We start from the raw sequence: 13132 nt of genomic DNA, 5'->3' as shown, positions 1-13132 counted from the left end.
GAGCTGATCAGAGCTTGAAGTTTTCGGATGACTCAGAGTCAGATTGTGGTCGGGCATGGCAGGGAGAGTTTTTCTTCCCTCTCCCAACTGGGTGAGATGTGGGACATTTGAGAAACCTTGAACTTTACTGTGCTCACGGACTTTCTTCATCAAGTTATGGTATTGTTACACTGTTTGTAACTATATGTATAATTGTGCAGTTTTGTCAGTTTTTTCAGTCTTGGTTTGTCCTATGTTTTGTGATATCACACCGGAGGAAATAATGTATCATTTCTTAATGCATGCATTACTAAATGACAATAAAAGGGGACTACATATCTTTATAATCTAATTGCGAGATTGCCTGGCAATTAAAGGGCTGGAATTAAAGTAAACATGAAAAGCGGCTCAAAGGGCCAGAATTAAAATAATTAAAGTAAGTATTAATGGCTTCAGCTGGAGACTGAGGTTAGGGAATTAGTTAATATGATTAGCTTTTCACTTACCTCTTTCTGTGTCATTGTTAGATGTAACACTCCACGATGCAGTGACACTGTTGCTATCCCAGTTGTAGATCCTAACGTCTATGCTTTGGTTCGTTTGGACCACAAGAGGACACGTCATCTCCAGCCTTCTTTGGGGAGCAGTGACATTTATCTCCACGTGCAGTGAGGTAAGCTTTCTGCCTACGAAGAAGGCAACACTGACTAGGTATGTCCCCGGGAGTCCATACTTGTGGTACACTGTGTGGCTGCTCGTATTCAAGGGGGGTGACAGGTCTCCAAAGTCCCACTGGAAAGTGCTAACGTTAACTAAAGTTTTAACAGTCAACCGGGCAGCCTCGAAAAGGCTGAAAGTGCGAGGTTCGGCAAAATTCGCAATTGTAGATTTGAAAGCTTGCTCTATGATAGTGCAGCCACAGACCTGAATAAACCCAGTGTCCGCTGCCTCGTGCGTGCATGCAGGGACCGAATCCGGTTCCAGTTCAGAGCCACACAGGCAATGACTCTCATTGTCCAAGACAGCGTATGGTTCGCCCTCATTAAAACAGAGCTCAATACAGTGTTCTCTGCTGGAGTTCTGCGATATCACGGAGGACAGGTTCACTACTGGCTGTCTGTCAGGCAAGCAGGCCACAAGCTCAGACCCTGTAAAGAAAAGGCAAGACACTGCAGAATAAAGGTTGTTGAAACAAATCTAGAGTGTAAGATAACTACAATACTGTGCAAAAGTCTTAGGTACATATATATATGTAGCTAGGATGCCTAAGACTTTTGCAGAGTACTGTAGAAATTTTATGTCTTGCTTTGTGCTGCTGCCACAAAAAAATCATGATATATGTGAGTGACGATACACCCGATTCTGATATGGGTCTCTATTGTGGACTGGGAGTGGGATGGGGACAGGGAGAGGGGAATCCTGGTTGGGAAAAGGGGAAGGGAGAAGGGAGAGAGCAATAAGCATCAGAGACATTCTGTAATGATCAATAAACCAGCTGTATGGAATCATGCAAACAGGAGGAAATCTGCAGATGCTGGAAATTCAAGCAACACATATCAAAGTTGCTGGTGAACGCAGCAGGCCAGGCAGCATCTCTAGGAAGAGGTACAGTCGACGTTTCGGGCCAAGACCCTCTGTCAGGCCTCAGCCCGAAACGTCGACTGTACCTCTTCCTAGAGATGCTGCCTGGCCTGCTGCGTTCACCAGCAACTTTGATGTGTGTTGTATGGAATCAAATGACCTTGCTCGGTGACTCAGGGTTGGGTGTGACTACACATGCCCCAGTGCTCTTTCTTGGCATCTTTCCCACACCCCTCCCCACGGCACAGCACCCTTGCCATTCCCCGTATTTGTTCCACTCCGCTGTGACAAATACAGTACTGTGCAGAAACCTTAGGCACCTTAGCTCTAAATATGTGCCTAAGACTTTTGCACAGTACTGTATTCAGCCACTTGGATGTCCTGTTGAATGATATGTAACCATAAGTTCAAAGCCTTCAATGATATGGGCAAATTTAAATTAAATTTATTCCATAAATGGTTAACATTTGTACTGATGACCATGAAGCATCTGAATGCAGTTGAAGTCCATCTGGTTTCCCTTAGAGATGGCAATCTGTTGTCTTTTACACAGTCTGGTCGATGTTTGACTCCAGACCCAGAGCAACATGATTGACTTGCAACTTGCCTTCGGAAACATCCATGAAGTTCAAGGGTATTTATGATAGTGCAAGAATGGTTGTCCTTATGAATAGAGCCAACTTTAAAAATGAACCTCAGCACTAATCCCACCCCCCACCCCCCCCAGCATTTTGTGTGTCTTACTCCGGATCTCCTGCATCTGCAGAATCTCGTGTATGCATGATTCGCAAGCTTTGTGCTAGCCTGAATGCTCCCTATGAATCAAAGCTCACGTTAACATTTCAAGCTAAACCATAACGTAGTAATTGAAGTCTGGAAGTTGAGACTCATTGGCCGGAACCCCCATCTCTACAAGCCCTCAGGGGAAGTAGAAGCCCAGTATCTGTGAGCCCAAGCCTGAGCCCACTGGATGTTGAAGACGTGTTGGGAGACTCTGGATGTACGTAGGTAGGAGAGAGGGAGGAACAGGGCTTGATTTGCTCTTGCTCTTCTGTTTTGTTGTGTTCTGTGTTGTCCTGCCAAGCACTGTGGGTCAGCTGTGTTGGTGCCGGAATGTGTGGCGACAGCTGTGGGCTGCCCCCAGCATATCCTCGGATGTACTGGTTGCTAGCCTAAATGCCATATGTCGCTGTATACTGCGATGTACACGTGATGTACCCGTTGAAAACTTTTCCATGGACGACTTCTAGACTGTTTAGGCTGACCGGAAGTGTACTGAGAGCGATAAGCGTAAAGGAATTGGGGGCTTACTGTTCTGGTTAACAACAGATGGTGCAATCCGGGTCATATTACGATCGAGGAACGTGTTTGTAGACCGGATATTGAACTTTTTACTGTTGGACTTTCGTCATGGGAGGTCGTTCCTGCCTGTGGCCATCGAACTTGCAGCTCCTCCCGTGGAGGGTCAGACACCCTGAGCTAATAGACTGGTCCTGGACTTATTTTCCATCTGGCATAGTTTGCATTTTGTTGTTTGATTGTTTGTCGTTTTTGTATTGCTATATTTATGCTCTATTCTTGGTGATGCGGCTGTAACAAAACCCGATTTCCCTCGGGATCAATAAAGTATATCTGTCTATCTATCTATCTATCTGTAAATAAATTTGAATCTTGAATTTTGGTAAGGATTAAGTGGCAAACCCATGGCGTGCTTGCCCAAGATGGTATGCACAAAACATTTTGTTAGCACATGGCATGTAGTGTTACCCCTGATTTTTTGAATCTCATCCATAATAAGATACATAAAGATCAATTTTACTGTTAAATGAAGCAGTGAATTATTTTAATTTACAACCAGTAAGTAAGCAACAAGACTTATCCCTTTTTCCTTTAAAAAGTCCAAATTATTGTTAGTTATTCATTAATCAATGATAATCTCCACTCAAAATTACCATAATAGCATAAGACATTGAGCACAGTTTGGCTATTTGGCCTATCCAGTCTACTCTGCCATTCAATCATGGTTGATTTATTATTTCCTTCCAACATTCTCCTGTTTGCTCTCTCCATAACCTCTGACATCGTTACTAATCAAGAACCTATGAACCTCTGATTTAAATGTACCCAATGACTTGGCCTCCAAAGTAGGCTGTGGCAATGACTTCCACCACCCTCTGGTTAAAGAAATTCCTCCCCCTCTCTATTGTAAAGGGACGTCCTTGTATTCCAAGGCTGTGCCCTCTAGTCCTAGACTTCCCTGCTATCAGAACCATTCTCTCCAAGTCCACTCATGTGATCTTGGCACATGAGAAGTTTTTAGAATATCATCACCAATTTGGACACACAGTCTTGAAATAGTTTGCCACCCCAGAACTAGATTGCTAATGTCGGTACTTACCGTAGAAAAGGCTTGAAAAATTAACACTTAACACAGATACGTCCTTTAGCTTTGAAGGTTTGGCACACTTAATGAACTCACTGTCAACAATGATCATTCCATTTGCTTCTTCCTCATTCATCCAGCTCGGTAACCAAGAAAGGTTACAGTCACAAACAAACTCATTAAAGCTCAAGTTTCTGAAAATAAATCAAATGGAAAAGAATCTATTATTGATTTTTCTTTTCACTTTATGAAACATACAAATTGTAGCAGTGGTTGCAAAATTTTCTGTCTATGAAAAATGGAAGAATAATATTAAATAAATAAGCAATAACCTCCAAGAGGACCCCAACCTTGTTGTAGGGTTTGGAGGCTTCTGTGCCTCAATGACCCAGAGAGATATGTTGGCTGGAGTCAGGACTTTCTGCTTTGGCACATGGTTGAGTCACCCATGCCAAACAGGTCAAAGGGTAGAGGCCAGACTATGAGTTGTCCCACTGGTCCTCTATGTTCGGGGGTTCAGCTCAGGGCAGCCTGACTGGTCAAGCAAAATTGTTATAGACCAGCACTGAAGAATCCTTCTACATCTGAGTGCGATGGTATTCCTGAGTCTCCATCTGGAACTTGTATGATAGACAGGAGTGAAAACCAAAAGATGGAGGTCCGTCATTGCTGCCCCTAAACACCAGCAGCGTAATAGGCAGAATGATTAAAAAATGGTGGGTTCACTTTTCAAAGGTTATTGTAGTGACTAAAATAGCGCAGGGACTGCAAAGGTCGAACATCTGAAAAAGTGTTGGAGAAAGACCAAATTAATTTTGACAACATCTATGTCTAGGAAACACCTTCATCTCATTCTCCTGCAATCTGATACAAGATAGAAGAGAAACAAGGAACATTATAAGGAGGAAATCGTAAAGTTTCAATCCCATCTGCAAGATTGGTGGGAAGAAACAAATGAGCGTTCCTTCCAAAGTAGGGTCACAAATTAATGGGCAATCTAATTCCAGTTGAGTCTGCTTTGACAATTAGAAAGTTTAAATACTACTGAGCCTGAATGTGGTATATTATGTAATGTTGGCTCTGTAACATGGAATACAATCTAGTTCTGGTGTCTGCTCCTAAAGCTAGTGCATTTTTGAACTGGAAGTATCAGACTTATACTCAATAGCCAACTTATTACATTCCTCCTGTACCTAATAAAGCGACCACTGAGTCTTCTGCTGCTGCAGCTCGTCCATGTCAAGGTTCAGTGCGTTGTGCACTCAGAGATGTTCTTCTGCACCCAACTGTTGTAACGTGTGGTTATTTGAGTTACTGTTGCCTTCCTGTCAGCTTGAACCAGTCTGGCCATTCTCCTCTGACAACTCTCATTAACAAAGTGTTTTTGCCAACAGACTGCTACTCACTGGATGTTTTTTTTTTGTTTTTCACGCCATTCTCTATAAACTCTACAGACTGTTGTGCTTGAAAATCCCACGAGACCAGCCGTTTCTGAGATACTCTAACCACCCTATCTGCCACCAACATTCATTCCAAGGTCAAAGTCACTTTGATCACATTTCTTCCCCATTCTGATGTTTGGTCTGAACAACAACTGAACCTCTTGACCATGTCTGCATGCTTTTATGCATTGAGTTGCTGCCATCTAATTTTGCATTAATGAGCAGGTGCACAGTTGTACCTAATAAAATGGCCACCGAGTGTATCTTGGTAAAGTGACCATAATAAATCAATTACTAATTACCCCACACAAACATAGGGAGATAGTGCAAACTCTGTGCATAGGAGGTTGTGTGTAAAACTGATAAGTTCCACTCAGGACTGCTGCCTTTTATCTGTGCACTTGGGTGGAAAGCTGAAGCCTTCACTTTCTGCTCAACCAATCACTGAACTACTGTACTCGGTGAATTTATCAAAGTAACACACACAAAATGTCCCCCCGGGAGGGGGGAGAAGATGGCGGTGCGACAGCAGCGCGCCCGGCCACTTCGGTGATGATATCTGTTATCTGTCAAGTGGGGGACCGTGCACAATTCTGATTTGATGGAGACAGACGTGAGAGCACAGAGGAACATCTGGAAAACTTCTGAAATGCCCACTTTGCTGCCACTGCTACTGTGTGGTAACCAGAATCCCCGGAGCTGAAGGCCCCAAAATCCTCGGCTTTGCGTGTTTCAGCGGCCGGGGCGAGGTCCAGGGCGCTCGGCAGAGGATGGCGCTCAGGAGGCTGTATCGGAGAGGCTGGTCGAAAGCTCAAAGTTTTCAGACGAATGGACTCAGTGTCGGCTGTGGTTGGCTGCTTCCAAGGTATTGGCAAGTTGACGGTGCCTGGAGGTTTATGGCAGGGAGTGTCTCCCTTTTGCCGCCTGCTATCGGGGACTCGGGAGTCGATCGACTCGGGGACTTAGAGACTTTTTTTTTACTGTGCTCATGGTCTGTTCTTCATCAAATTATGGCATTGCTTTGCACTGCTGTAACTATATGTTATAATTATGTGGTTCTGTCAGTGTTAGTCTTTGGTCTGTCCTGTTTTTCTGTGATATCACTCCGGGGAAACATTGTATCATTTCTTAATGCATGTATGCATTTCTAAATGACAATAAAAGAGGACTGAGTGTTCTCATAATCTAAAAAAATGCTGGAGGAACTCAACAGGTCAGGTAGCATCTGAATAAACAGCTGACATGCCGGGCAGGACTGGAAAGGAGGAGGGACGAAGCCAGAATGAGAAGGTGGGGGAGGGGAAGGAGTACAAGCTGCAAAGTGATAGGTGAGGCCAGGTGAGGGGGACGGTGGCTGGGTGAGGGAAGGGAGATGAAGTGAGGAGCTGCGAGGTGATAGATGGAAAACGACAGGAGTAGGAATCTGATAGGAGAGGAGGGTGGACCATGGGAGAAAGGATAAGAGGTGATGGGCAGTTGAGAAGAAACGAGGTAAGAGGGGAGCCAAAGTGGGGAATGAAAGCCGGGAGAAGGGGGTAAAACACTGGAAGAGAAATCTTCCCCTTGCTTTTCAACTAATGCCTGATACGTCAACTGTTTCTTCCTTCTCACAGGTGCTGTCCGACCTGCTGAGTTCCTCCAGCATTTTATGTGTGTTACTCTGGATTTCCAGCAACTGCAGAATCCTTTGTGTTTGTGAACTTATCATAGTCTGTTTGCTGGACAGAAATTTTTTTTGCAGATTTCCAGCAATCAAGCAAGGGGAACTTCGTGCAGAGCGGCTCCTGATTAACTGCGGTGCATTCCAACACACCTTTGCAGGCTGTGCACGTGAAGCTAATGGGTGGCACAATGGCGTAGCAGACAAATGCTGCTGTCTCACAGTGACAGAGACCCGGGTTCGAACCAGAGTGGGGCACTGCTGGCGTGGAGTCTGCACTCCCACATCCCAAAGGTTCACTGGTCACAGTACATTGTTCCTAGTGTTCAGTGGGGGTCGTTGATGGGGAGAATAAAAATGGAATTAATGTAGGAACAACGTAAATATTTGGTTGATGGTCACTATAGACCTTGTGGGCTGATGGGCCTGTTTCAAAGATTTAAAGTACGTTTTATTATCAGAGTATGCATGCAGTGTACAACCCTGAGATTTGTCTTCCCCACAGATGGCCACGAAACAAAGCAACACCATGGAACCTGTTCAAAGAAAACATCAAACACCCAATGCACAAAAAAAGAACGAATGACACAAATGGCAAAAAATGAGTGAATAACACACAGAATATGAAACATCAAACCACAGAGTTTTTGAAACAGTCTAGGGATATTCAGTTCCATAGTGTATCTCTCAATGATTCCATACCGCTAATCAGTTAGAACACAGAACATAGACCAGGTCCTTTGTTCCACAGTATTGTGCCGACTTTTTAACCTAGTCCAAGATCAATCCAACCCTTCCCTTCTACATAGGCCTCTGTTTTTCTTTCATCCGCGCACCTATCTTCAGCTCTTTATCTTTTCCACCTATCACCTCCCTGCTTCTCACTTCATCCCAGCACCCTATCCACCTACCTTCCCCCTCACCTGATCTCATCTATCAGCTTCCAAGAGTCTTTTAAATGTCCCTAACGTATCTGCCTCAGGGCATTCCACGCACTCTGCACTCTCTGTGAAAAACTTACCTCTGATATCTCACCTCCACTTTCCTACAATCACCTTTAAATTATGTTCCTTCATATTAGTCATTTCCACCCTCGGAAAAAAGATATTGTCTGTTCACTCTGTCTATGCCTCTTATCATCTTGTAAAACTCCATCAAGTCATCTCCCATCCTTCTTCGGTCCAAAGAGAAAAGCCCTAGTTCGCTGAACTTCTCCTCACAAACACGCTCCCTAATCCAGGCCACATCCTGGCAAATCGCCTCTGCACTCTCTCTAAAGCTTCCACATCCTTTCTATTATGAGCTGACCAGAACTGAGCACAGGTGAGGTGAAGGGATGAGGGCAATGCCAACTTGAGTCCAAAAGGCCTCTTTTGGCAGCGTTTTGAACCACATCCAAGTGCGCATGTGCCCAGTTGATTGGACAGTGAATTGAATGGGCCTCCTATGTGCAGAAGGCTCTCCATTTTTGGTGCTGCCTTTCAGTGCATACATTTTCATCACAGCGGGCCCAGGTCATGGCTCCCACACAGTAAGTTGCCCTGTACGTGACATGGCCAACATAACCCTGTAAAAACTTTTAATCCTACTTCCCCGTTGCCGTTCTTGCTCCGCATACAAAACAAGCATGCTTTCTCCCGTTCGATGCAATGTCCAGGGATTCAGTACTCTGTACAAAGGAGCACCGGTAGACTTGGGTTCAGTGTGATTTGTTCCGTGCCACTGGAGTTGAATGTACTTGTAACCACGTACAGCTATCATCATTCTCCCATGACAAGATCAAACACCAAGTTTCCTGAGTCAGCAGACCACAAGCCTGGCTCTGTGGGGACTTCAATGCTGAGGCTGGTAAATAATTGCTTTCATGAGGGTCCCAGCTAGAACTATATTTATTCTCTCTTTTGCTGCTCATCTATTTACAAAATAATGATGTTTGACGAAGTAACTTCTTCTACAACCTGGGGTCCACGAATCCCGTGCTTACGCGATTGGTCCATGGCATAAAAAAAGTTGGGAACCCCTGCTGTACAGTGAATGTAGGGCTCTGGGGAGTGTTGTGGGACAGAGGGACCTAGGAATGCAAATGTATATCTCACTATAAGCAACATCACCCATCGACAGGTTGGTGAAGAAGTCGCTTGGCATGGCCTCCGTCAGTCAATACACCGAGAATAGGAATTGAGAAGTTACACTGCAGTTACATAAAACACTGGTATAGCCACACTTGGACAATGTGCACAAATTTGGAAAGTTTTTTTTAATTTATTAAGATACAGTGCAGAACAGGCCCTTTAACCTCATTGAGCCACGCTGCCCAGCGACCTCCGATTTAACCCTAGCCTAGTCACAGTTTAATATAAAATGACTGAGGGAGGAAACTGGAGCACCCGGCGAAAACCCATGCAGTCATGTGGAGAACATACAAACTCCTTACAGACAGCAGTGGGAAATGAATCTGGATCACTGGAGCTGTAAAGCATCGTGCTAACTACTAACCTACTGTGCTAACCACCACGCTACCGTGCTAACCACCACGCTACCGTGCTAACCACCACACTACCGTGCTAACCACTACACTACCGTGCCACCCCAAGATGTTCGGTACAAAAACTATTTACCGGGATGCTGCCTGTACTTAGGGGCCTAAGTTACAAGGAGAGTTTGTGCAGACTAGGACATTATTCCCTGGAGTGTAAGAGATTGAAGGGTGAACTGATCATCATCATCACCATTATGTGTCACGTCGTATGACTTGGGTGATCATGCCTTTCCATGACCATGATTGTTCTTGGCAAATTTTTCTACAGGGGTGTTCTTCTGGACGGTCTCTTCACAAGACAGGTGATCCCAGCCATTGTCAATACTCTTCAGAGGTTGTCTGCCTGGCGTCAGTGGTCAGATAACCAGGACTTGTGATATGCACCGGCTGCTCGTACAACCGTCTACCATCTGCTCCACGTGACCCTGATTTGGGAGGAGTGCAAACAGGTGCTACACCTTGCCCAAGGGTGACCTGCAGGCTGGCGGAGGGAAGGTGTACCTTACACTCCTTTGGTATCGCCACCCAGTGATTGGATAGAAGTGTATTGCATCCTGAGGGGCATAGACAGGGGGAGAGCACGTAGTCTTTATCCCAGGGAGGAGGTGCTGAAAACAAGAGGACGTAGTTAAAGATCAGGGGCGACAAATTTAAAAGGGACATCAGGGTCAGCTTCATCACACAAAGGGTGGTGCGTATTTGGAATAAATTGCCTGCAGTTATGGTTGAGGTTTGCACATAAGCAACATTTAAAAGCCATCTTGATAAGTACATGGATGGAGGAGTTTAGAGGACTATGGGCCAAGTATGGTCAGATGGAACTAGCTCACAAGGCAATATAGTCAGCATGGATGAGTTGGGCTGGAGGGCTTATTTCCATGTTGTAAGCGGCTCTTCTGGTTAAGATAGCACTGCTGAACGTGTACGACAGCTTCCCGGTAGTCAAAAAGCCAAGAAATCCAGCTAACAACGTCACTAAAATAACCTTTCCTGAGGTAAATTGTGTTAAATTATTGCCGCAAGCAGTGAAGGCGTGAGCGACGATGAGGCAAGTTCGGGGAATGAATTGAGGCAGATGGCATTCCGATGCCCGTACAGCTGGCTCGGAAGCGAGGTTGGATCGCTCTGGGCACCGTAAGGAGAAGTTGAGGCCTAGGCAGAGGAGATTCTATTTAGATGCTCCTACAACTGGCCCGGGTGCAAGGCTGGATTGCTCTGAGCACTGAGCTAACTTGAAGAACTTGTCTGGCCCGGAGGGAGTCGCTAGGCTGTGTGGTCTAGACCTGAGTGCTTTCGCAGCAGCCATGCCTGGGTCCTATTGCAAGGTACAACAGGCTGTTTAGACAACTTATAACGCCAGCCCAGATCAGAGGTGAGAGCTGATTTTGCTCACTCTCCACAATGTTCACTCCTCTTGCCAGGGTGCAGAGACTTTCGCTGTTCCATTGTGGGTCAATTTAAAGACCAGCTCAGACAGACTGAAAAGACAGGTGTCAGTCAGGACAAGAGTTGATTCCGCTTGATCTCTGTGATGGTCATCTCCATGGTGCTGAGGCTATGAAGACTGTCCCAGCTAATGTGTTCCATGCCCTATACATATGATAACCTGATAAGTGAGGCTTTGGGCCTACTCCGGAATTTAGATCTGAGGACTCAACTTTGGTTTGGAATGCTGTTGTTCGCTCCACTTGTTTGTATGACTTGTATTTATTTTCCCTTCTCTTGCTCATTGTCTTTTCTTTCTCTTTTTATTCTTCTTCTTTTAAATTGTGTTCTTTTGGGTTTCTTCTGTGCAAGTAAATCTCAAGTTTGTATAATTTATACACAGACATCCCACCCTGCAAAAACTCATTTCAGGGAGGGAGCATCATCAATTTCCGGGAGAGGTGGGATGTCTGCAATAGAGTAGCTCCTTAGCAGCTGGCCAGCTAGTTTAAATAACGTTAGCTATGCTAATGAACGAATGACACCTGTTAAACTCACCTCAACATGTCTTTTACGTCCTAACCCACCATGGGCAATAGAAAAGTCACTGTTGCAAACAGTGCAGTGAGCAACACTGTCATTATTTTGACCCCTATTAGGCAGGGGTACACTTTAGTGTAGTCTGGGGTGATGTACGTTTTATATTTTCTTTTTCTGGAACACTCTGCCATGGCACGCTCTCGCTCTCTCTCTCTCTCTCTCCCTCGTTCTCGCTTGCTTTCTCTCTCTCTTGCTCGCTCGCGCTCTCCCTTGCTTTGTCTCTCTCTCTCGCTCGCTCGCGCTCTCGCTTGCTTTGTCTCTCTCGCTCGCTCTTGCTTTGTCTCTCTCTCGCTCGCTCGCACTCTCGCTTGCTTTGTCTCTCTCTCTCGCTCGCTCGCGCTCTCGCTTGCTTTGTCTCTCTCGCTCGCTCGCGCTCTCGCTTGCTTTGTCTCTCTCGCTCGCTCGCGCTCTTGCTTGCTTTGTCTCTCTCTCGCTCGCGCTCTCCCTTGCTTTGTCTCTCTCTCTCGCTCGCTCTCGCTTGCTTTGTCTCTCTCGCTTGCTCGCGCTTTCACTTGCTTTGTCTCCCTCTCGCTCGCTCGCGCTCTCGCTTGCTTTGTCTCTCTCTCTCGCTTGCTCGCGCTCTCGCTTGCTTTGTCTCTCTCTCACTCGCTCACGCTCTCGCTTGCTTTGTCTCTCTCTCGCTCGCTCGTGCTCTCGCTTGCTTTGTCTCTCTCTCTCGCTCGCTCTCGCTTGCTTTGTCTCTCTCGCTCGCTCGCGCTCTCACTTGCTTTGTCTCTCTCTCTCTCGCTCGCGCTCTCGCTTGCTTTGTCTCTCTCTTGCTCGCTCGCGCTCTCGCTTGCTTTGTCTCTCTCTCTCGCTCGCTCGCGCTCTTGCTTGCTTTGTCTCTCTCGCTCGCTCGTGCTCTCACTTGCTTTGTCTCTCTCTCGCTTGCTCGCGCTCTCGCTTGCTTTGTCTCTCTCTCTCGCTCACTCACGCTCTCACTTGCTTTGTCTCTCTCTCGCTCGCTCGCGCTCTCGCTTGCTTTGTCTCTCTCTTGCTCGCTCGCGCTCTCGCTTGCTTTGTCTCTCTCGCTCGCTCGCGCTCTCGCTTGCTTTGTCTCTCTCTCGCTCGCCCGCGCTCTTGCTTGCTTTGTCTCTCTCGCTCGCTCGCGCTCTCGCTTGCTTTGTATCTCTCTCTCGCTCGCTCGCGCTCTCGCTTGCTTTGTTTCTCTCGCTCGCTCTCGCTTGCTTTGTCTCTCTCGCTCGCGCTCTCGCTTGCTTTGTCTCTCTCGCTCGCTGTCGCTTGCTTTGTCTCTCTCGCTCGCTCGCGCTCTCGCTTGCTTTGTCTCTCTCTCGCTCGCTCGCTCTCTCGCTTGCTTTGTCTCTCTCTCTCGCTCGCTCTCGCTTGCTTTGTATCTCTCTCTCGCTCGCTCACGCTCTCGCTTGCTTTGTCTCCCTCGCTCGCTCGCGCTCTCGCTTGCTTTGTCTCTCTCTCTCGCTCGCTCTCGCTTGCTTTGTCTCCCTCGCTCGCTCGCGCTCTCGCTTGCTTTGTCTCTCTCGCTCGCTCGCGCTCTCGCTTGCTTT

General features: G+C 46.5%; 1 protein-coding gene across 1 annotated transcript in view; it reads right to left on the bottom strand.

The window, feature by feature from the left end:
• The window catches only part of pkd1a (polycystic kidney disease 1a), a 286990-nt gene that overhangs the window by 178550 nt on the left and 95308 nt on the right, over positions 1 to 13132 (bottom strand). The window contains exons 5-6 of the mRNA XM_063059334.1: positions 3959 to 4137; positions 486 to 1127 (exon numbers count right to left, since the gene is read on the bottom strand). Coding sequence (XP_062915404.1) covers positions 486 to 1127; positions 3959 to 4137 — 821 coding nt within the window. The remainder of the gene's footprint in view (positions 1 to 485; positions 1128 to 3958; positions 4138 to 13132) is intronic.

The sequence above is a fragment of the Mobula hypostoma genome, chromosome 9 (assembly GCF_963921235.1).
Source record: "Mobula hypostoma chromosome 9, sMobHyp1.1, whole genome shotgun sequence".
In the NCBI taxonomy this organism is placed as follows: domain Eukaryota; kingdom Metazoa; phylum Chordata; class Chondrichthyes; order Myliobatiformes; family Myliobatidae; genus Mobula; species Mobula hypostoma.
Note: the sequence above shows the minus strand (reverse complement) of the source record. Positions and strands in the feature narration are given on the sequence as shown.